Source organism: Kogia breviceps, chromosome 1 (assembly GCF_026419965.1).
Source record: "Kogia breviceps isolate mKogBre1 chromosome 1, mKogBre1 haplotype 1, whole genome shotgun sequence".
NCBI classification, from domain to species: Eukaryota; Metazoa; Chordata; class Mammalia; order Artiodactyla; family Physeteridae; genus Kogia; species Kogia breviceps.
Window position 1 is genome coordinate 156,860,725 of NC_081310.1, and position 23,421 is coordinate 156,884,145.

Below are 23,421 nucleotides of genomic sequence, written 5' to 3' on the forward strand. Positions count from 1 at the left end.
ATATCCTTGGCCAGAATTTACACTGTGGCCCAGATCCATGACTGCATTAGGAGTTGCCCTATACGATTTTCCCATTCTGTTGTTCCTGCTGCATTCTTCCCTTCGCTCACCCTCTGAGCTCATCTAAGCATGTCTGAGGGATGCTTTTCCCACTCTCCCATCGGTGGGGGATAGGGAAACCTATAGCAAGCGCTCACTGTGTGCTTTAGTGTATGTTACCACATTTCATTTCCACAATAGCCCTAGAGGCACGGCTGAATGGTACCACTGGACAGATGACCTAGAGGAGTTGGATGACTTGTTCAAGGTCACCTGGCCAATTAGAGGCTGACCGGAGATGATCTCAGGTCTGCCTAGCCCCAAAACTCGTGCCCTTTCTCCACCACCAAATTCCCTCCCAGCCCTAAGTTGCTTCCCTTCCCCATCCAGTGTGGCCGGTGCAGACCTCCGAAGTGTCAACCTGGTGACACTAGATCCGTCACCTTAGGGTGGAGTGAAGGAAGCACCTGGGGATCAGCTTACTAATTCAAGGTGCTGATGAATTATTCACACCACCATTAACTTGGAGGCCCTTTCAGCCTCACCTCTCTTTCCCCTGCTCCAGACCCTCAGGTCCTGGCCTGCCCCGAGCTCAGCAGACCTGCGGGGCCCCCAGCGAGGAGATGCTGGCAGAGCTGGAGTTCTGTCTGCTGCTGGCGGTGACACTGCTGAGCCCAGTCCCCAGGGCCCAAGCCATGAAAGGTAGGAGCTGCTGGGGACAGGCAGGAAACCTGGAGGAGGGCAGAGGGGTGACAGGTAGCAGCGGGGTCTCAGGAGCTTTCCATGTGGAAGGCTAGAAAGCGGAAGGCCCTTTTGGGGGCAGTTGGCCGAATTGAGGATGTATTGCTTGTGAGATGGGGAAAGACAACATTTATCAAGTGCCTACTACGCGCTGGGTGCTTTCCACGTATGAATGCATTTAATCTTCACAACCAACTTCAAGGTGGGTATTAGTCCTCCTTTTTACAGATGAGGAAACTGAGGAAGAGGGAGGTTAAGTAACCTGTCCAAGACTACATGTTTACCAAGGGCGAAGGGAATGGCTCAGAGAACGTTTAAAGATTTGTTGCTGGAATGAGCCCTTATTTTCCTCCTGAGAGCCTGCTGTACTTTCCCATCACCAGCCAAGTGAAATCAAAGTTCCTTATAAAGGCATTCAGTGCCTTCCCAGGTTTGGCTCCAATCTCTATATAACATCCAGCCTTGGTTCCCAGAGTCTCTCGGGCATCCCATGCTCTGACAGAGGATCACACCCCCTCCCAGAGATGTTTCACCCTCAGGGCTTTCACCCCCTGTGCCCTCTGCCTGGAAGGTCCCTTTTCTCTTTTTCTACCTGAGAACATCTGGCTCATCCATCAAGCTCAGGTCAAACACCACCTCCTCCAGGAAGACTTCCGCATCCCTTCATCAGCCTCAGAAACTCCCTCCTTGGAGATCTTAGAACCCTCTGCCGGCGCCCTGGTCCTGGGTCACTTTGTGCTGCTCCAGCCCTCTGAGCACAGTGTGCCTGTCTGGGAAGCCAGGGCAATATCACTTCACCCGTCTTCAAGGGGTGTGTGTGTAGCTGGGGCTCAGCCAGTGGTTGCCAGTGCCTTGTCTTCCTGCAGGTTCAAGGGGGGCTCAGGAAGGAAACGTAACTTTTCAGTCACCTAGCTGGGCCACCCAGGTGTCTCACCCCATGCCTGGGTGGTGGGAGAAGCTAACTGTTCCCATTTCTAGCCACTGGGGCTTCGGTGACCTTGGGGTGACCCTGGAGTTCAGGGTGCCTGCCGGACAAGGCCTCTGCCTGTGCTGGGACCCAGGGCCTCCTGGGCCACCAGGAGTTCTACTCCAACCTTCTCATGGCTTTTCCCGTCCAGTGGGCAAGGCTGGGGGAAGGACAAGGACATGCAATGAACAGGATGTCCCTCTGTCCTCTTGCCATAGAGGCATGAATCAGACATTGCTCCCCCCTTGGCCCGCCCCCAGGGCAAGGCAGGGAGCCCTGATGTGAACTGGATGTGCCTCTTGTAGCCTCTGCACTGCTTTCTCTCATCCGTGTTCACAGCTGCCCAGCAAGGTCATTATCCCCATTTCACAGATGCGTGACTGAGGCTCAGGTAGGCTAAGTGATTGTGAGTCTGAGCCTTTATTCATGCCATTTCCTCCCTCCAAATCTTCCCCAACTCAAAGCCTTCTTGCTCCTTCTAGCCAAACTCAAACATCAACTCCCCTGTGTCCCTCCCCCAACAGTGCAGGCCCTGGCAAGACTGCCCCCCCTCCCTCTGGACCCCAGAGCCCGTGTGGCCCCAAGCACAATCACACCACATGGCTTTGTCTCATTTGCCTTACTCCCCCTATCTTACCCCACAACTGGGAGCTCCCCAGGAAGGGGCCCATTCTGAGTCAGCACAGGCCTGTACAGGGCACATGCTTGGCAAATGTGTCTCTCTTACAGGAACTTTGGTTAAGTATATTCTTCAGGATGCTTCTGGTTGCAAGGGACAGAAACCTAATCTGGATGAATTTAAGCAAGAAGAGAAATGCAGTGGCTGGTGCCAGGGAGACGGGAGTATAGCTGAGTTGGGCAGCTTCGGTTCTGGGCCATTTCCTCTTTTCACATGGTTCTTGCCATTTGCTGACAAGCTCTCTCAATGGGCCCTGAGCGGGGTTCACCCAGGGCTCTCACTCCCAGCTTCGGTACCAGGGAGGAAAGGGTTCTCATCCAGGCACTCAGCAGCAGGACTCTGGTGGCACAGGCCCACCCCACAGGCCAGTCACTGTGGCAGTGCTGGGAGCCCCAGGATTGCCCAGCTAGGATCCTGTGTCCTCCTGTGGACCTGGGAAAGACGAGGGAGGGTTACCACATGGAGGCAAGGGAAGGGAGCAGTGTCTAAAATAGAGGGCGTGTTCTTGCAAGAGGTGAAGGAACGAGGACTGGGTGGAACAAAACAGGAGATGTCAGCTACAGCAGTAACTTCCCTTTTTGGACCTCAGTTTTCTCATCTGTTAAATGGAGTCAATAACACCTGCGCTGCCTATTTTATGGGGATATTGTGAGGATGATATAAGATTGTTCACTGATTCATTCACTCAGCAAATATACACTGAGCACCTGCTTTGTACCCGGAGCTCTTCTAGGTGCTTGGGAGACAGCAGAGAACAAAACAGATGAGAATCCCTGCTCTCATAGAGCTTACAGTTTTGTGGAGAGAGACTTGGCAGTGAACCAAACAAATAAGGAAATAAATAGTACATTTGACGGTGATGGGTGCTATGCAGAAAATAAAGCAGAAAAGGGAGAGAAGGGGTACAGGGATGGGGAGAGGATTTCAATTGTAAATAGGGTGGTTGGGGAAAGCCTCACTGAGAGGTCATTTTTTTCAACTTTTAACTATGAAAATTTTCACACACAAAGTGGAGAAAATAGTATAATAAATCCCGATGTCTCCATCAACCACCTTCAACAGTTATCAACATTTTGCCTTTCTTGGCTCTTCTATCCTACCCCTACTCCCATTTTAGGGGGGCAGATTGGAGAAATTTAAAGACAATCTCAGATATCACACCATTTCACCCATAAATATTTCAGAGTATATCTAACAGATAGATAGATAGATAGATAGATATTCCCAATATTATTATAATGATATAATAATTCTTTAATTTTATCTAATACTCAGGTCATGTTCAATTTTCCCCATTATGGCAAAAAAAAATAATAATCCCATTGCAATTTTTTTTTCAACTCAGAATCCAGAAAAGGTCCACACATTGCTTTTGGTTGATATTTGACTCAAGTCTCCCTCCCTCTCTCTCTCTCTCTTTTTTTTTTTTTTTGTGGTACGCGGGCCTCTCACTGTTGTGGCCTCTCCCGTTGTGGAGCACAGGCTCCGGACGCGCAGGCTCAGAGGCCATGGTTCACGGGCCCAGCCACTCCGCGGCATGTGGGATCTTCCCGGACCAGAGCACGAACCCGTGTCCCCTGCATCGGCAGGCGGATTCTCAACCACTGCTCCACCAGGGAAGCCCTCTCTCTCTTTTTTAATCGACCTCCCATGGCAACCACTTTTCTACTCTCTGTTTCTATGAGTTTGACGTTTTAGATTCCACATATAAGTGATACCATGCAGTATTCGTCTTTCTCTGTCTGGCTTATTTCACTTAGCATAATGCCCTCAAGGTCTATATATGTTGCTGCAAATAGCAGGATGGGTGCCTTTTTCAAGGCTGAATAACATTCCATGTCATATGTATCTCCATTCATCTGTTGATGGACACTTAGGTTGTTTCCATATCTCGGTATTGTGAATAATTCTGCAATGAAGATGGGAATGCAGATAACTCTTTGATACCTTGTTTCCATTTCCTTTGAAATATACCCAAAGTGGAATTGCTGGATCATATGGAGTTCTATTTTTAATTAATTAATTTATTTTTTTTGTGGTACGCGGGCCTCTCACTGTTGTGGCCTCTCCCGTTGCGGAGCACAGGCTCTGGACACGCAGGCTCAGCGGCCATGGCTCACGGGCCCAGCCGCTCCGCGGCACGTGGGATCTTCCCAGACCGGTGCACGAACCCGTGTCCCCTGCATCGGCAGGCGGACTCTCAACCACTGAGCCACCAGGGAAGCCCTATTTTTAATTTTTTGAGAAGACTCCATATAGTTTGTCATGGAGGCTGCACCAGTTTGCATTCCTACCAACTGTGCACAAAGGTTCCTTTTTCTCCACATCGTTGCCAACACTTGTTACTCTCTTGTATTTTACATAATAGCCATCCTAACAGATGGGAGGTGATATCTCACTGAGGTTTCGATTTGCATTTCCTTGATGATTAGTGACGTTGAGCACCTTTTCATGTACCTGTTCGCCATCTGTATGCCTTCTTTGGAAAACTGCCTATTCAGTTTCTCTACTCATTTTATTTTTATTTTACATTTTAAAATTTATTTTATTTTATTTATTTATTATTTTTGACCGTGTTGGGTCTTTGTTGCTGCACGGTCTTTCTCTAGTTGCAGTGAGTGGGGGCTACTCTTCGTTGCAGTGCACAGACTTCTCTTGTTGCGGGCATGGGCTCTAGGCATGTGGGCTTCAGTAGTTGCAGCACACGGGCTCAGTAGTTGTGACTCGCAGGCTCTAGAGCACAGGCTCAGCAGTTGTACCACATGGGATTAGTTGTTCCGCGGCATGTGGGATCTTCCCAGGCCAGGGCTCAAACCCGTGTCCCCTGCATTGGCAGGCAGATTCTTAACCACTGCACCACCAGAGAAGTCTTCTACTAATTTTTTTTTTTTTAATGGTGAAGTGTTGAAAGCCTTCCTCTTTATATTTATTTATTTTTGGCTGCATTGGGTCTTCTCTGCTGCGCATGGGCTTTTCTCTAGTTGCGGCGAGCGGGGGCTACTTTTCGTTGTGGTGCGCGGGCTTCTCACTGTGGTGGCTTCTCTTGTTGCGGAGCAGGGGCTCTAGGTGTGCAGGCTTCAGTAGTTGTGGCACGTGGGCTCAGTAGTTGTGGCTCTTGGGCTCTAGAGCGCAGGCTCAGTAGTTGTGGCTGATGGACTTAGTTGCTCTGTGGCATGTGGGATCTTCCTGGACCAGGGCTCAGAACCCGTGTCCCCTGCATTGGCAGGCAGATTCTTAACCACTGTGCCACCAGGGAAGTCCCTATTGATGGTTTCCTTGGCTGTGCAGAGCTTTTAATTCAATGTAGTCCCACTTGTTTATTTTTGCTTTTGTTGCCTTTCGTGTCAAATCCAAAAAATTATTGCCAAGGCCAATGTCAAGGAGCTTACCTCCTATGTTTTCTTCTAGTTGAGTCTTTTTTAATATAACAGTTGTGTCTCCCCCCACCACCTTATTTACTGTTGAAGTACCTGGGTCATTAGAATTTCCCACATTCTGGACTTGACTGAATGTGTCCTCACAGTGTCATTTAGATTGTTCCTCTAGCTTCCATATTCACTCTAACTTGTAGACAGATCCAGAGACTCCATTAGATAAAGGTTCCTTTTTTTTCCCCCAAGAAGATGTTACAGGTGTTTCATCAGGGCACCAATTATTCAGTGTTTCACTTTGATGTTAAGATTGGTCAGTGAGTTCAGGGATTGTTAGCCTGATCCATCCATTATAAAGGTCCCTATAAAGGTAACTTTTTTGGCATTTTTTAATATAAAAATGTTCAAACATTAGCAAAGGTGAAACAACTTTACAGAAAATATTTACCTACTCAACCAACTAGGTTTTACCTCTCATCATGTACCTTTTTTCTCAGTGATTAGAACAGACAATGATAATGATGATTTCATTAAGGTTTGCAAAGTTATGTTTTTCTAATGTTGTTATTCTTTCTGTAGTCTTCTTTAAATAACAATTTTTCTTCATCAGCTATTTAGTTATCCTGATATATATAGTTTGTAACAGGAAAGGCAAAGTAAATGCTTAATTCTTTCTCCATGTATCAGGAAGAAAATGAGTTTGTGCCCGAGCAATCTCTAAAGGAAATCAATAAGTCCCTTTTTAATTTCTTTTAGTTGTATTATGAATTCATGAATTTTTATATATTTGATGGGTTTCAACCCACTGCAATAAATTTTTTTTTGGCCACTCCCCACGGCATGTGGGCTCTTGGTTCCCCAACCAGGGATCGAACTCGCGCCCCCTGCGTTGGAAGCACAGTCTTAACCACTGAACCGCAGGGATGTCTCTGCAATAAATTTTTTTGAAGCTCAAATTATACCTTCTTTAGCCAGTGGGAGCCCCTTCAAGAAGGTTTCTGTGTCTTTTGACACAATCCCAGCAGTTCCGATAGTTTCTTTACTTTCTGGTGTGACAAGATATCCCAAGTGTATTTTGTATATTTACTGCCCTAGACTATTTCTGTAAGGAGCCCTGCTTCATTTTAGTTGGACATAACGATCCTAATCTAATTTAGTTGGACATAATAATCCTAATCTAAGTCCAAGTGGTACAAATACTACCGGGATATCATTGTTTTTAGGGTTTTTAATGAACAAAGCTAGGAAATTAATATTTTTAGAAATAAAAATAAATCAAATTCGTACTGATGTTTTCAATTCAAATTAAGGATCTCAAGAGTTCTACTTAGTTTTTTAATTTTATACTTGTATCGCTCTCCTCTTACACTGCATATCTTAGTGTCTATTGACATTAACATACTTCCTTTATTCCCATATATAAAATATTGTAAAATAACAGCATTCACTATTACTACTAATAGTAAGTCTACTGAATATAGTTTAATATTTCTTTGTGTTTCATTTTGTTCTTGGGATCTATTCCACTAGGAAGGTACAGTCAAAATAGTGTATTTCAACATCGTTTGAAATCATTTTTCCCATGTGAATGTGCCTCCAACTTGACATATAGTTAAGCTTATTTGTTTTAGTTTGGCATATGGGTTACTTAAATTTTTTTGATAATTTAAAAATTATATTAAAAATTACTCATGATTATAAAGTTAAAATTATCAAATAAATTGCGTTTAAAGAGGTCTAGCGGTCGCACCTGTTTCCTCCCCTTGGCTTACATCTTCCTGTGTCAGAGAACAATTTTTATTAGTTTCCTTCCATTGTTTTCAAAATATAAACAAATATGTACATATAAGAATGCAGTTTGGGGGACTTCCCTGGTGGTGCAGTGGTTAAGAATCTGCCTGCCAATGCAGGGAACATGGGTTCGAACCCTGGTCCAGGAAGATCCCACATGTCGCGGACCAACTAATCCCATGTGCCATAACTACTGAGCCTGAGCTCTAGAGCCCGCAAGCCACAACTACTGAGCCCACGCACCGCAACTACTGAAGCCTGCGTGCCTAGAGCTCGGGTTCTGCAACAAAAGAAGACACTGCAATGAGAAGCCCGCATACTGCAACAAAGAGTAGCCCCTGCTCGCCGCAACTAGAGAAAGCCCGTGAGCAGCAACAAAGACCCAACTCAGCCCCAAATATAAATAAATAAATAAATAAATAATAATAAAAAAGAATGTAGTTTTAACTTTGTAGTAGACTGTGCACATTTTCACTCAGGATGGGAGCAGGTAATATTATTTTTAATTTTTGAATTCCCCAATGCACATCTCTAGTGGCCTAGCATTTGGTACTATTTTATCTAAAATTATAGTCCCACCTGACACTTCTTGTCTCCTTTCCCTGCTTTATTTTTCTCCAGATCACTTATCACTAGTTAATATGCTCTATATTTTCCTTATTATGTTTATTGTTTGTCTTACCCACCAGAATTTTAGTCTATTTGTTCCTGCTGTAACCCCAGCACCTAAAACAATGCTTAGCATTCAAACAATACTTCTTGAATGAATAAAAGAATGTTTGGCAAGTATTTGAAGAATAAGTAAATGAATGAACAGCTACATGAATAAATGAATTGACTTAGGGCCATGACCTCATGCTCCCTCACCCCATCCCAAAGAACCCGCTTTGGAGCTGGGCCACCACCCAAGACCCCAGGGCTGACTCTGAGACATTCTTGCCTCTCACCACAGGTGTCAAATGTGGGGGTGTGCTCTCAGCACCTTCTGGAAACTTCTCCAGCCCCAACTTCCCCAGGCTCTACCCCTACAACACGGAGTGCAGCTGGCTGATTGTGGTAGCTGAGGGCTCCTCCGTGCTGCTCACCTTCCACGCCTTCGACCTGGAGTACCATGACACCTGCAGCTTCGACTTCCTGGAGATCTACAACGGGGCCTCCGGGGACCAGGGCAACCTGCTGGGGAGGTTCTGCGGCCAGGTGCCCCCGCCGCCCTTCGCCTCCTCCTGGCACGTCATGTCTGTTGTCTTCCACTCAGACAAGCACGTGGCCAGCCGAGGCTTTTCTGCGGGCTACCAGAAAGGCAAGGGGGACTTGGCAGTGGAGAGGGTGGCCCTGGGTGGGGATGGTGGGGAGGGTGGCAGGGTAAGGTGACGGGCAAGTTCTCAGCATCTTAACGTGTAGGCTGCTCTCTAACCTGGATGCCCCTGCTCTCATAGCTCACGGGGCAAAGACAGCCTCTGTTGGTAGTCTTTTTTTTTTTTTCTGTTGGTAGTCTTGGTGGTGTGTGTTCCCACCTTCATGGCAACACTCCCCACGTCTCGCTCCGTTATTCCGGGAGTCCTCGGAGGGTCTCACTGTGCTCAGGAATGAGGCCTCTCGCGTTCTACCATCCTTGTCCTTCTCACCCCATACATGGCATCAGGACACTGAAGGGGACACTGGAGGGGGCACCATGCTGCCACTGCTGTGGATCCCTCTGTGGCATCTCATGTCATGGGCACAGGATTCTCTCCTCCTCCCCATCATGTCCTCGGGAGTGGAAGGTGCATGAGCGTCTGCGTGGAGCTGGTGACGCTCTCCCTCCCAAAGCCTTTCCTGAGCTCGCCTCCTATATCGTGGTCCCTAACCCCTCCCTTCCCCAGCCAGGCTTGGATCCTACCCCTCAGGCTAGTGAGGGGAGAAGAGGTTTCACCCTCCTTGCCTTTCTTTCTCCTTGACTCATTCCTCTTTCCTCAGGCTTCTCTGCACAGACTCAGACCTCCTACCTTCTCCCAAGGCCAAACCCAAAGGCCTTCCTCACAACAGCTCAAACAATAGGCTCCACAGAGGCTCCTGGTGCACAGGGCTCACCAACAGCTGTCAGGGCCGGGGCGAGGGCGCATACAGTTCTATGCCTCCAAAGCCAGACAGCAGCTCCCACTGGCTTTGGAGGCATAGTATTGTAGAATGGTAAAACACAAGAACCACAGACCGATCTAATCATAGCAGTGGAGTTTTAGATCCCTAGATTTTTAGACTCTTAGGGTATCAAAGTTATAATACCATGTGCAATGTTTTCCAATATTTTTAAAAACAGGAGTACCCTTATATCAAATGGAACCTTATGTTAATCTCTGATATGTAAAAGAGATAAAGGCAGCATTTTAAAACAATGAATTTTATTTATTTATTTATTTATGGCTGCATTGGGTCTTCGTTGCTGTGCGTGGCCTTTCTCTAGTTGTGGCGAGTAGGGGCTACTCTTCTTTGCAGTACGTGGCCTTCTCATTGCGGTGGTTTCTGTTGCTGTGGAGCACGGGTTCTAGGTGCATGGGCTTCAGTAGTTGTGGCACGAGGGCTCAATAGTTGTGGTGCAATGGCTCAGTAGTTGTGGTGCACGGGCTTAGTTGCTCCGTGGCATGTGGGATCTTCCCAGATCAGGGATCAAACCCGTGTGCCCTGCATTGGCAGGTGGCTTCTTAACCACTGTGCCACCACGGAAGTCCCAAAGGCAGCATTTATGTTGTAAGCATTTATAAGTTTGTATTTTTAACATTTATTTTTTATAAGGCAATCACTGAAAACATAAGTAAATATTGATGACCTCCAATTAGTTAAATTTTTACAAGATATGTGACTGTGGATGCTATCTTTCATTGAATTAAAAAATAGTTTGAATACAGGAAAAGAAGGACATTTACACCAGATGTCTGCAAATAGATGCCCTGGGGCCACCGTGGAGCCCCAGAACACATTTTGAAAGTCTCTGCTAAGGGTATTGACAGTGGACCGGATCTCACAGACTGTCAAAACCTGCCCTCTCATTTGACAAACGATACACCTGAGACCAGAGAGGGAATGTGCCTTCCCAAGGTCACACATCTGGGAAGGGGAAACTGGGACAAGAAGTCAAGTCCTTAGCCACCCAGCACAGTGCTCCGTTCACACAGCCATGCCATGGAGTGAGATTCTGGAGTATCAGGAGACACAACCGAGTGTGTCCCTCCCTGCTGGTGGCCTCCAGCTAGTCCTGACATTCATGATCACCTAGCTCCCAGTTGTACTGGCTACACTGGGTTCCAAAGGGCTTTCACCAGAAACTTCTTAAACTCTGCATGAGTCTGAGCCTGGTGGATCAGTCTGAACAGGTCTTATGATTTCTAATATTCCCATGAGGCTCAGAGAGGCTGAGTTACTTGCCCACGGTCACACAGCAATTGAAGACTGAGCTGAGAGGAAACCTGTCTTCAGACTTCAAGCCCATCTCTACTCCTTCAGATCCTCCCTCTAAGCCTCAGTTTCCTCATCTGTTCGGGAGATTTGATAATGTTCCTGGTCTCAAGTACCTCAGCCTCTATGCTCCACTAGCCTGGTAGGAGGGGACAGTGAGAATGATAAGGTCAAGTGCACAGACTCTGAAGTTAGTCAAATCTTGCCCTCCCTGATACCAGGGGGTGACCTGCTGTCAGGGTCCTGCCCTGTCCCTTGGGGCCTTGCCACTGCAATGGCTCTTGCCAATCTCCACATCTCTTTGCTTCAGGGCTTTTTCCGAAGTTTTGGCAGGTCACCTCTACCCCCAGCGGCCCTCAGCCTCGATTCTGGGGAATGCCCCCGCTCCCCCACCCTCTCTCCCTCGCTGTCCATCTGCGGTCCTCTGTCTCTCCCAGATAAACTACTTGGGCTCAAATCCTTGTCTCGGGCTCAGTCTGGGTGAAGCCCAACTCACACAGGTAAGTTATTTAACTTCTCTCTGCCTCCAGTCTCTCAGCTGTAAAATGGGGGAAACCACGGTGCGTTCCTCATGGGGTTATGGTGATGGCCTAGAAAGATGGCCTGTGCCTGTCACTTACCAAGCGCTCAGTGGGTGGTGACAAGAATCCCGTGAACACCTGTGGGCATGGCATTTCCCAAGGGAGGAGATGGGGGAGTCGCAGGGAGGGAGAAAGTTCAGTTCAAGCGGGCTCCCTTGCAGATGCGTGTGGTGGCGTCCTGACGGGCCTGTCGGGGGTCCTCACCAGCCCCGAGCACCCCAACAACTACCCCAACAATGTGGAGTGCCACTGGGTGATCCGAGCCTCTGGGCCCGCCACCGTCAAGCTGGTCTTCGTGGACTTCCAGGTGGAGGACAGTGAGCAGTGCACCTACGACTACGTGGCTGTGCTTGGGGGGCCCGGCCCCGCCCATGGGCACCACTACTGCGGCAGCTCCAGGCCCCCCACGCTCGTGTCGCTGGGCCACGAGCTGCAGGTGGTCTTCAAGTCTGACTTTAACATCGGGGGCCGGGGCTTCAAGGCCTACTACTTCTCAGGTAGGAGGGCCGGAGCTACACCCTGAGTGCCCTGTGTGTGCTGGGCTCCTGTCTCCCCATCACGCTTGTGGCGGGGCGGGGAGGGGTTGTAGTCTTCTGCCTCTGAGCCTTACACTTCCTGCTCTTTCTCTGCCTGAAATGTTCTAGCACACCCTTTCCCATCTGGCCGATGCCAAGGCACAAGCATGTCACCTCCTCTGGGAAGCCTCCTTGATTCACTCAGAATTATTCCCTTCCTTCCACTCCTTAGAGAAGTTTTCTCATAGCGACGATCTAACACATCACTTCTGTACCTGGTTTGCATGCTGATTTCCTCTGCTTGACTGTGAATTCCTATGGACTTATCTTTGTACCTGCTACATAGAGGGTATCCAATTAATGTTTGTACGAATTAATGAATGAACCCTTGGAAATTAAACTGTCTAGGGGAGGAGATAGAGAAGAAAACAGACAATGACAATGCACTGTGATCTGTGCTAACAGTAAGAATCGTGGATGACTTCCTGGAGGAGGAGAGAATTGAGCAGTGCTTTGAAGGTGTTAGCCAGTGGCAGAAGAAAGGGAAGGGTGTTCCAAGCAGAGGGATCAGCATGTGCAGAGGCACGGAGGACAGAGAGGGTTTGTGTGTTTGTACTACTAGGAAATGTTTGGTGAGGCTGGGAGGTAGGGCTGGATGAGGGGCAGGGAGAAAAAGGGCAAGGTCATGTCATGAACCACCTTGTCTGTCAAGTCCAAGTTGGACTCAACTCCGAGGACAGGTATTAGGCATTGTTATTGAATTCCTATCAGGGTCAACACTCATGAAATGGTTTACCAATCAGAATGGCAGTCTCAGCTTTCAGCTAGTTTCAGTTTAAAGCAGGCTTTGGGATCAGTTGCCTGGTTTTCTGGCCGTGGTGCCCACAACCTGCCAGGGTGGTTTTAGGACCCTATAGCGCCTACTGCCCAAGCTGTAGCTGCAGAGGGTAACAGTCTCCACCCTTCTCACCATTGCTCCTTCTGTCCTGCTCTCCCCAATCCAGGAGAATGCCAGGAGGTATACACGAAGGTACGGGGCAACTTCTCCAGCCCACAGTACCCCAGCTCCTACCCCAACCACATCCGGTGTCACTGGACCATCCGCCTGCCTCTTGGCTACCGGATCAAAGTGTTTTTTCTGGACCTGGAACTGGAGGGGCCCAACAGCCTGACCAGGACCTGTGACTTTGACCATCTGACAGCCTTCGACGGGGCCAGCGAGGAGGCGCCCCTGCTGGGCAGTTGGTGTGGCCACCACCTGCCACCACCGGTCACCTCGAGCCACAACCAGCTCCTGCTTCTGCTACACACAGACCGTAGCACCACCCACAGGGGCTTCTCTGTGGCCTACATTGGAGGTCAGCTGGGGTTGAGGGTATGGGTGTGCTGGTGGGGGAAGGTGAGGCTGGGGTTCCTGCTCTTTGCAGCCTCCTTCCTCCATCTCACCAACTTCTCTGTTGGCTACACCACTGCCGACTCCTGCCCTGGGACCACTGAGGCTATATCAATATGGCCCTTGCTTATTTTCACTATTACAGTGCCCTATTTTTCCAGCTTCCAAATCCACAATTCCTAATTCCTCCCTATCTGTCACCTTCCTCCATGGGCCCCTAGCCTCTCTTATACTATGATTAATCCTCTGTATCCAGGGGTAATACACAAGATATGGTAATACTATTTATGGGAAACAATTGATATAATCATGGAGATGCTGACCAACCTTGCTTGTACAGTCATAAGTCCTGACTGACAGTGGTTTGAAAAAAATGACCTTTGGTTTCCTTACTTAACAAGAAGCCTAGAGCTAGGCAGCTGCAGTATTGGTTCAGGGACTCAACAGTGTCCCAGCTGGTATGTCTGGGATTCTCTTGACCTCATGACCACAAGATGGCTGCCATAACTCCAGGCATCATGTCCATGTTCAAGGCTGGAAGAAGGTAGGTGAGGTGCCAGCCACAGATGTTCCTTTATCAGGAAAGTAAAAGCATTTTCGGAAGCCCTCAAAAGACTTCTTCTTGTTCTCATTATTATTATTATTTTTTTTTTTTTGGTATGCGGACCTCTCAATGTTGTGGCCTCTCCCGTTGCGGAGCACAGGCTTCGGACGTGCAGGCTCAGTGGCCATGGCTCATGGGCCCACGCGCTCCGCGGCATGTGGGATCTTCCCAGACCAGGGCACGAGCCCATGTTCCCTGCATCGGCAGGCGGACTCTCAACCACTGTGCCACCAGGGAAGCCCCTGTTCTCATTATTTTGAACTTGGTCATATGGCCATGTCTAGCTGAAGAGCTGGCTAGGGAACTTGGCACTCAGCTTTTCCATCCTCCATCGTGCTAGTTAGATTTGCCAGCTGACAGCAGCTATCATCTATCCCCTCCTCTCATCACCCTTCCCTGGGCCACGGTCCCAGAAATGCCTGTGCTCTGGACACATTTGCCCTCTGCCTGACTAGGCTAGAGCCTCTTGTTGTGCAGGTGCAGAAACAGAGGTGCAGAGAGGAAACGACTTTCACTGCTGTCACATGGGCAGTGGGTGGCACAGCCAAGGCTAGAACTCACACCCTTGTCTTTTGTGTGGCTAAGCAGGGCCTGGGGAGGAGGCCCAGGACTGAGCTCAGATGGATGGAGGCCACATCCAAATGCTGCCATTTACTGACCATCCAATGGTGCTCACCTGTAGGAGGGGTTGATGAATGCTCTAGACAGCTGGTCGTTAAGATGAAATGAGGTTAACACAGGTCACAGTGCCTGCCTCCGAGGGCATCCTTGCTGAATGTGGATTTCTTTCCCTTATGTGTCTCAGTCCTGGTCTGCATTCAAAAGATCCTTCCTCGGGACTTCCGTGGTGGTCCAGTAGTTAATACTCCATGCTCCCAATGCAGGGGGCGCAGGTCTGATCCCTGGTCAGGGAACTAAGATCCTGCATGTCACACGGCGCAACCAAAAAAAAAAAGTCTTTCCTCTTCTTTCTTTCTTCCCTTCTTCCCTTCTTTCTATTTATTTTTGGCTGCGTTGGGTCTTCGTGGCTGTGCATGGGCTTTCTCTAGTTGCAGTGAGCCGGGGCTACTCTTTGCTGAGGTGCGCAGGCTTCTCATTGCTGTGGCTTCTCTTGTTGCAGAGCGTGGGCTCCAGGCATGTGGGCTTCAGTAGCTGTGGCTCACGGGCTCTAGAGCGCAGGCTTAGTAGTTGGGGCGCATGGGCTTAGTTGCTCTGCAGAACGTGGGATCTTCTTAGATGAGGGCTTGAACCCATGTCCCCTGCATTGGCAGGAGGATTCTTAACCACTGTGCCACCAGGGAAGTCCTTCTTCCTCTTTCCTTACCCATGTGCAAGAGGAGTTTGGGGGCCCAGCGATGTTGAAGGAAACAGTAGAGCTGCAGCAAGCTAGTGGCAGCAAAGTGACCTGGGCAGACGCTCCCTCTGTGGACCTCTCAGTCATCTCCATCCACAAACCTGGAGGAGAGCTGTCCCTCTGTTAGAGCGACCCCTTTCCCGGAGTGCACTCAGAGAGCCAGGTGCCATGGGGCTCTGCCACAGCTAGCTGGCAAGTCGCTTTCTCTCTGCGGGTCTCAGTAAAATGAAGATATCAGCTGAAGAAGCTGTAAAGTCCCTTTTGCCCTGATGGTCTTATTTCTGGGCCTGGGTCCTCTCCCAGCTGTGTGTGATCTTGGACAAGCTCCTTCTCCTTTTGGTGCCTCCAGAGACACCTCCCCAATGGCTGCCCAGATGTCTTTGGGAGCCCAGATGTCTTTGGGAGCCCAGGGTCAGACACGGCACTAGTGCTGGGCCAGGCTCCAGATGTGGCCCAGGCTGCAGGCGGCCTCATGGCTGGAGGACAGCCTCGGCATCAATCAGGGGTGACACACAGTTCAGCGTCACCAAGATCATTGTGGGAGACGGCGGGCCCATAAATCCCCGACTGCCCAGACACCAGAGGCTGAAATATGTCTGAGGCATTTCCCGGAGAGGGGTTGAGATTTCCAGGTCTCTGCCTACCAGCTCTTTCCTTTTCCTCCAGCCAGCCACCCCGCTTCCTTCCCCCTACCCTCACCCCTGCCCCAGCAAGCACTGCCTCCGTACACACACGCATGCACGCACACACAGGTTTGCACGATCCCAGACACTTAGAGTAACACAGGCCTGGCTGGGAGGGGATGCAGGGGGCCACCACATAAGGTGGAGAGACCAAGAACTGTGGGATCTTACAGACGCAATGATTAAAATACTGGCTTAGCCACGGCCGACAATTTCACCTCTCAGAGCTCCGGGTTCCAAAACTTTCAAATGCATTTAGTCACGTCCACCTCAAGGGGTCATCATGAGGAGGGAGAGTGGAGCTTCCTTCACCACCCTTTTCAAACTGCAGCCACTGCAACCCTTACCCACACACATTCTGCTCTCCCCACTCCCCGTCTTTCTTCTTTGCTTGATTTTCCTTCAGACTACTCTGACGCTTAGGTGTATCTTACATATTTACTGCCTCCTCACTCAACTAGAATGTAAGCTCCAAGAGGGTAGGCATTTGTGGCTGATTTTTTTCTTTTCATTTCTGTGTCTGGTGTTTAGAATAGTGCCTGCACATAGTGGGCCATAAATACTTGTTAAATGATTGCATGTTGCCTTGTATATGGCAAACACGATCAGCAAATAATAGCTTTTATTATGATTAAGAATATTCATTCAGTCAGTCAGTCAGTCGTTTATTCAGCATTCACTGCACCTGCCAAGCTCTGTGTCAGGCTCAGAGAACGCTGAAAGTAGGCAAGGGGCCTGCCCTGGAGCTCATAGTTTGATGAAGTTAAATGGAGTAACGCGTGTAAAACGTCCTCGTAGGACTGCCTAAGAGCCATCCCCTCTCTGGGACTCAGTTTTCCATCCACCACCCCTTGGATAGGGGCTTGGAGAGGGTGGGGGTCAGACCTCCTGCCCCCATGGCCTCCAGCTCCCCCCTCCCGTCCATCCTCAGTGGTCCCCATGAACGTGAGTTGCTCCCGCACGGACTTCCAGATCCTGATCTCCGCGCAGGCACTGGCCCCTCTAGAACGGACCAAAGTCTACCTGGGCAGCCGGAGCTGTGCTGCTCAGGAAGTCGGCAGCAACTTCCGGATCCAGGCCCGCTTTGACACCTGCGGCACTGAGTCTCAGGTAGGGGCTGGGGGAGGAGGGCGGGCACGTGGGAGGGACTCTGATCCCTGGGGAGAGGCACCTGCCAGACCTGAGAATCCAGCTTCTCTTCCTGGCTCTGGTCACCCCCCAAGCCTGGATGCAGAACTCAGCCTCTCTTGATTTTACCTCAACAAACTTGCTCAGTGTAGACACAACTCCCCTCAGGTAGGGGAGACAGAGAAGAGGTGTCCCGCTGCACAAGCTGGCAACGACCGAAAGCCCCTACTGGAGGCCCCTCCCTCAAGGTCCTGTGAACTGACTGTCCCTGGAGGCCTTCCTGCTGCCCCCCCTCCCCACTGGAGCTCCCCAGGGCCACCCGGTCCCCACCCCTCTAACACACAGAGTTGTTTGAGCGCCGCTGCCTCCTGCCCATCTCCTCCCCAACCTTGTGATCCAAATCCATCGCTGGGCTCCCCGAAACAAAGGGGCCCTTCAAGAGACAGGATCCACCTCCCTCCAAAGGCAGCGAGGTATACAAATGAAGTTTTTCTACTATCCTTGTATTTCGGAGGCCTAGAACCCAGGCTTGGGGCCCTCAGGGTCACCTGGCAGTGGCCCAGGAACCCTGGATGTTTGGATGCTGAGGGACAGGTTGGGAAGGGGAAAGGGGGAGAAGGCACAGTGGTCTCTATCGGGCACAACACCCCAGGCTTGGTGACGAATCTGAGGATTCGTCAGACTGTCTTGGCAGAAATCACGCGCTTTCCAGCAAACCATATTTCCCTACCACCCAACATTAACCGAATGTATGCCTCTGGCCCCTCGAGTCCACCCTCTGCTTCCCCAGCCTCCTGGTGGCCACCATCCTTTTAACTTCAGTAGAGAAGTGGGAGTCAGTCTTAGCTGCCAAGATAATCTGCCCTCACCTCTACTCCATGCCCTAAATCCCCCTGGGGTTTTCTCTGGGGGCAGAACCACGTTCCATAGAGGCATAAAATCATGGAGACGGAGAACCCCAGAAGCAAGGAATCATGAAATCTAGAACAAAGAACTCACAGACACTCAGGGTCTCAAAGTCACAGAACCACCACTGGAACCTGGAGCCACATAATCATAGAATCTTGGCATCAATATCACGGAAACGTAAAAACTGAGAGCCTCAGACTCATGGATTCTTAGCGTAACACTTATAGGTCCTAGACCCATGAGGACCAGCCTCTGCGTCGAGTTGCTTTCAAAGATGCACAGTTCAAATGGCCAAAAGCCATGACAACCTATCTGCATCTCTTAAGAACCACAGAGACTTGATTTCATCACCGTAACACCTCATTTGTGTGGACTTTCTTTCCTCCTCAAGTCTCACTCGTCAAAAACCCCTGAAACGTCCCCACACACCTGTTTTGTGTGATTTTTCCCTCCCTTCTTTATTATGTGGATTCACTTCAGCCCTTTCACTGGCTCCCCTTCCATTCTCAGGTTCTGTCTTTCTTTTTCCGATTCTGCGTCACAAAAGTCCAGGACACCGGATCTCCTCAGAGGGTATGGTGGTAGACAGGCTGAGGGCACAAAGCAGAAGGCTCCTCGGGAACACGGACTCAGAGCCTTTTGGAAGCCCAGAGTTGGGAGAGACCCACAAGGTCATCTGGTCCATGAAGCTCCAGATCCGTGATTCCCCTTCACTGCCTTCCCCAGAAGGACCACCCAGTGTCCAGGGATGGCCGCTTCCTGCAGGCCACGCCCGTTTGCTCTGTTCTAGGCAGCTTTGGTTTTTAGAGAAGCCTCAGCTCAGAAGAGCCATGACTGGACAGGGGCAGTTGGACGGCCTGAGGAGTGTAACGGCTGCTCTAGATTAGGGGGGGGTGGGGAGAGTAGTCCAGCATCACTGCAGCCCCCAATCCAGACCACACCAGACTGCCGGTCAAAATGCTATCCCTCAGACCCCAGCCCAAACACTCCACTGTCTCAGCGTGTCCTAACTCCTGCCTCCTTCATCCGTGGGGGTGGGTAAGGCAGCAGTGTGACAGGCTCCCCACATCGTCACACTCCTCAATGGCTCTTCCCAACCCCAGGGTGGTGCTACTGGGCTGAACAGGACTCAACCACAGGGACACAGAATTGCTGCAGACATAATTGGGCAAAACGATTCCAGAAGGAAAGTCGCGTAACACCAGGGACAGAGCTTCTAACTGGGAGGCAGGAGACTCGGCTTCTGGATCTAGCTCTGGGCAAATTACTGCCTTTGCTGGGCCTCAGTAGCCACATGTGTAAATTGCCAAGGAAGGGAGATTGAACTAGATGTCCCGAAATTCCCCTTTGGTTCTACATTCTTTGGCTTGAGTGAGGTGTGATGGCTAAGAGCACAGTTAAGAATCAGGCAGATCTGGAAGAGAATACGTTCCCTGTCAATTGTGTGCTGTGTGACCTCAGACAAGGGATTTAACCTCTGGGCCTCATTTTCCTTATCTGGCAAACGGGGAGATTAATGGTACCAATAAGAGAAGGTGGTTGTGAGAATTAAATGAGATGATGCCCTTAAAATGCAGAGCCTGGAACATGGCGAATGTCCCTGTTGTCACTGTTACTATCTTTCATAGACACCACGTCCTTCAAGCCAGAGCAAACACTGACCCATCAAATATATATTGTCCTTTCAGACACTGTCTGTAGTGCCCCTTTTACGGGTGGGGACACTGAGGCTCTGAGTGGGAAGGGAGTCAGTAGCCAAGCTGGGACTGGAAACCAGGCTCTGGAGTTCTGCCCTCTTGGCACTCAGTGCCTACACATCCAGGGGAACAGGGTCAGCCCTGGCCCCTTCAGGTGTGAGCAAGTGCCCCTTGACCCCCACAGAGAAGAAATAACACTTCAGTGATCGTCAGCGTGCTGTACATCGACTTCTCAGCTGGTGGGCAGGAGGATATCCACGAATACGAGGTCCGCTGCGAGCCGAGGCGAAAGGAGGCCTCTGTCCACCTGCTGTCCGGCTCCCACTGGCTTGGGTCCTATGCTGCCACGGCAGAGCACCTTCAGGAGGCACCACCCAGGGATGAGGCAGAGACACTGGAGGGCCCCGTGGCCATGGTGGCCCAGGACACCACTGACATGGTCTTCCTGGGCCTTTGCATCCTGGCTGGAGTCCTCATGGTCATTGCCATAGTGGTCCTGATGCTGCTGTAAGCAGGGAGGGTAGGGACGTGGCATCTGGCATCCCTGGGAGGCAGCTTGGGCACCCCACAACAGGGGCAGGACCAGGCCTTGTTGACTTTATGATGACCATGGGCAAGTCACTATCCCCCTCTGAGCCTCAGTTTCCTGGGCACCTTTACTCTGCCCTGCTTATCTCACAGGGCTGGCGTGAGGCTCAGAGAAGAGCATGGATAAGAGCTGCATAAACTATAGCATGCCATGCATGTGTGTGCAATTGTTGTTGTTGTTATTAATTTTGAAGATTTTCTGCTATAGAAAAGAACTCTCCTGTGTGTACTTGTCAGCATAGATAGTTGTGGTCACTGGTGACAGAGTTGATAAAACTGACTTGTTCTATAGCTTGTATGACTGCTTCACCAACTCAGGATACAAATAAGGCCCCTCCTAATTTTCTGACTAATTGCTCATCCTAAGCATTCATCAGCAGGAAGTCGGTATCCATCCAGGGGCCTCCACTCTCCTGAACTGATCCAGGAACCCTGAGGCCTTTATCTAAAGCAGATTAGTTCTGCCTCCAAACTCCAGGAACGGAGAGAAAGCAAGCTGAAACCCCACCTAGTGCTGTTGCTTTAGCCCCTGCCACATGGTGGCACTGTCGAAGACCGGTCTTGTGCATCCTGGTGGATGCCTGTCCACCGGATGGACAGACCCCTAGAGTATAAACCACAGGCAGGCCCATACTATGCTCAGTAGTGAAGATGGAGGCTGAGGATTGGTGTCTCTTTCATGTTGGCATTTTTCCTTAAATAAACCATGATCCTTGACTGAAAAACTGATTGAAGTCCCATGTGTCTCTGTCCTCACCCTGATGTTGAGCTCAGATTACTAGCCCATCCTTCTCCTCCAGCTGAGCTCTCTTTCGAGCCCTCTGGACTTTCTCCTGCCATTGGACTTCACTCAGAGCTACTCCAGTCCACCCACATTTTTCTAAATTCACACCACAGTGAGCAGGGGTTGGATTTCCAATGCTTCCCTGTGAGAAGACCTCTGGCATCCTTATGCGAATTGGTCCAGCACTCCCCAGAGCCCTATATATCAAGAAGTGGAGCAGTTTTGTTAATGAAAAATAAACAAAAAATACATTTATAATACATGATTTTCCCCTGTTCACCTTTATATTTGCATAATGAATCACTCAAGTGAGTCCTTTCATAATAACAAAAATCTCCAAATTGACGGTGCCGACCACTGACATCAATTTAAAAAATTGTTGTCCAGTTACGATCCCTTCAACAATCCAACAAACATCCACTGGTTTCTAGCCTTGTGCCTATTGCTGTGATAGGCTCCAGGCATACAGAGGGGAGCAAGTCAAAAGAGATTCCTGACTTCAAGAGGCTTACAGTCAAGTGTAGCCAAATCAGGGACAGGGAGGGCAGATAAGTTGGTAATTTGCAGAGAAAAGACCTAGAGAGAAAAGAGCTGATAAAGCAAGAAATGAACTAAGCAAGGGAAAAAGAGTAGCCTGGACATTGGGAGAACTGGGTTCAAGTCCACACTCTTCTTTTCAACTGAGTGAGCCTGAGCAAGCCACTTTGATGCTATGAGCCTTGATATACCCACCTGCAGAATGGGACCACAGTTCCTGGTTTGTTGTGAGGGCGTAGCAACATGATGAATTAGAGGTCTGTCAGGGTCATGTGCCAGCAGGAGACTCTGGGGTGTTTGGAGCAGAGGCCCCAGCCTCTTCCTCTCCCACCCACTTCTTGCTCTCAGACTCCTCCAGCCGCTGAGCCAGGCTTCCTTCACCACCTTGAGTTGTGAACACCTCCTAAACTTCCCAGGTCTCAATTTCCCTGTCCGGATAGGACTGGACACACAGCATACACTGTCTGAGGACGACCTTGGGTGGGGTTCTGCCCTCCAGGGCCCATGAGCTGGGTTTTGGAGTGGCAGCGAGACCTAAGCTTGCCTTGTCCTTAATCAGCTCATCAGATGAGGGAGACGATAGGCCAGCCTGTGACAGGGCCAAGGGCGTCTGCACACAAAGCTGGGAGCCTCGATCTCCACCCTCAGCAACTGATCTTCAAGGGCCCCAGCACGAAGGCTGGAGCTGCGCCTCTGCAGACAGACCACCCAGGTTGAACTCAGGCTCCGCTACTTGCTAGCTGTGTGGCTTTGGGCAGGTCACCTCAACTCTTTGAGCTGCAGCCTTCTACCTGCAAAGTAGGAATAGTAATAACACTGACTTCATCAGTCCATTGTGGGGATTAAATGAGATACTGCGTGACAATGCCCGCCCATGGAAGGAGTCAACAAAACTCACTTATTACCATTGACCTATGAGTCAATGGTAATGAGCAAAGGCTCTGGCCTCGAAATCCAAGTTCTAGGCCCAGCTTTGCCACTGACTTGCTGTGTGACCTTGGGGGAGCCCATTTTCTTCTCTGGCCTCAGTTTCCCTATTTCCAAAATGTGGCAGGCATCACTATCACCCCCAGCACCATCACTTTCATAGCTACTATTCTTAAGCACCCCTACATGGCAAGGGTTTAAGATATATCATCCCACTTAAGCCACCTTGTGAGGCAGACATAGTTGCCCCCATTTTACAGGTGAGGAAATTGAGGTTTGGGAAGGGAAAGTGCTGTGCCCAAGGTCACATGGCTATGACATGTTGAAACTAGGCTAAGAGGGACAGTTCTTCCCTGTGCTGGGGGGACTATGCAGCGATCCGGGGCCTCTTGGGACCCCAGGCCAATGCTCTGAAACAAGAGGGCTGTGCCTGCTTGGGAAAGGACTGGAATGGCAGAGAAAGAGAGGATGGTTTTATCTTCCTGATCGTGCCCAGATACTGCTGTTCCCAGCCCTCCGGGCAGCCAGGGCATTGATCATCCTGCAGGAAATGACAGTCTTTATGACAGCATAGTGTCTCCAGAAATGAAAGGGCTGAAATGATACCCATTAGCCAGCGCGCCCTGGCCCTGGAAGTATCGGGCACGGGGGCTGGAGGGGGCGGGCATGGCACAGCTTTCCTGCTCACCTACCATTTCCCCTTT

General features: G+C 49.9%; 1 protein-coding gene across 1 annotated transcript; it reads left to right on the forward strand.

The window, feature by feature from the left end:
- Window positions 1-662: 662 nt before the first annotated feature.
- CDCP2 (CUB domain containing protein 2) lies at window positions 663-20,392 on the forward strand. The gene is made up of 6 exons (XM_059063113.1): window positions 663-741; window positions 8,541-8,888; window positions 11,760-12,095; window positions 13,118-13,471; window positions 17,079-17,257; window positions 20,066-20,392. The coding sequence occupies exons 1-6, from the start codon at window positions 663-665 to the stop codon at window positions 20,390-20,392; spliced, it is 1,623 nt and encodes a 540-aa protein (XP_058919096.1).
- The last annotated feature ends 3,029 nt before the right edge of the window (window positions 20,393-23,421 follow it).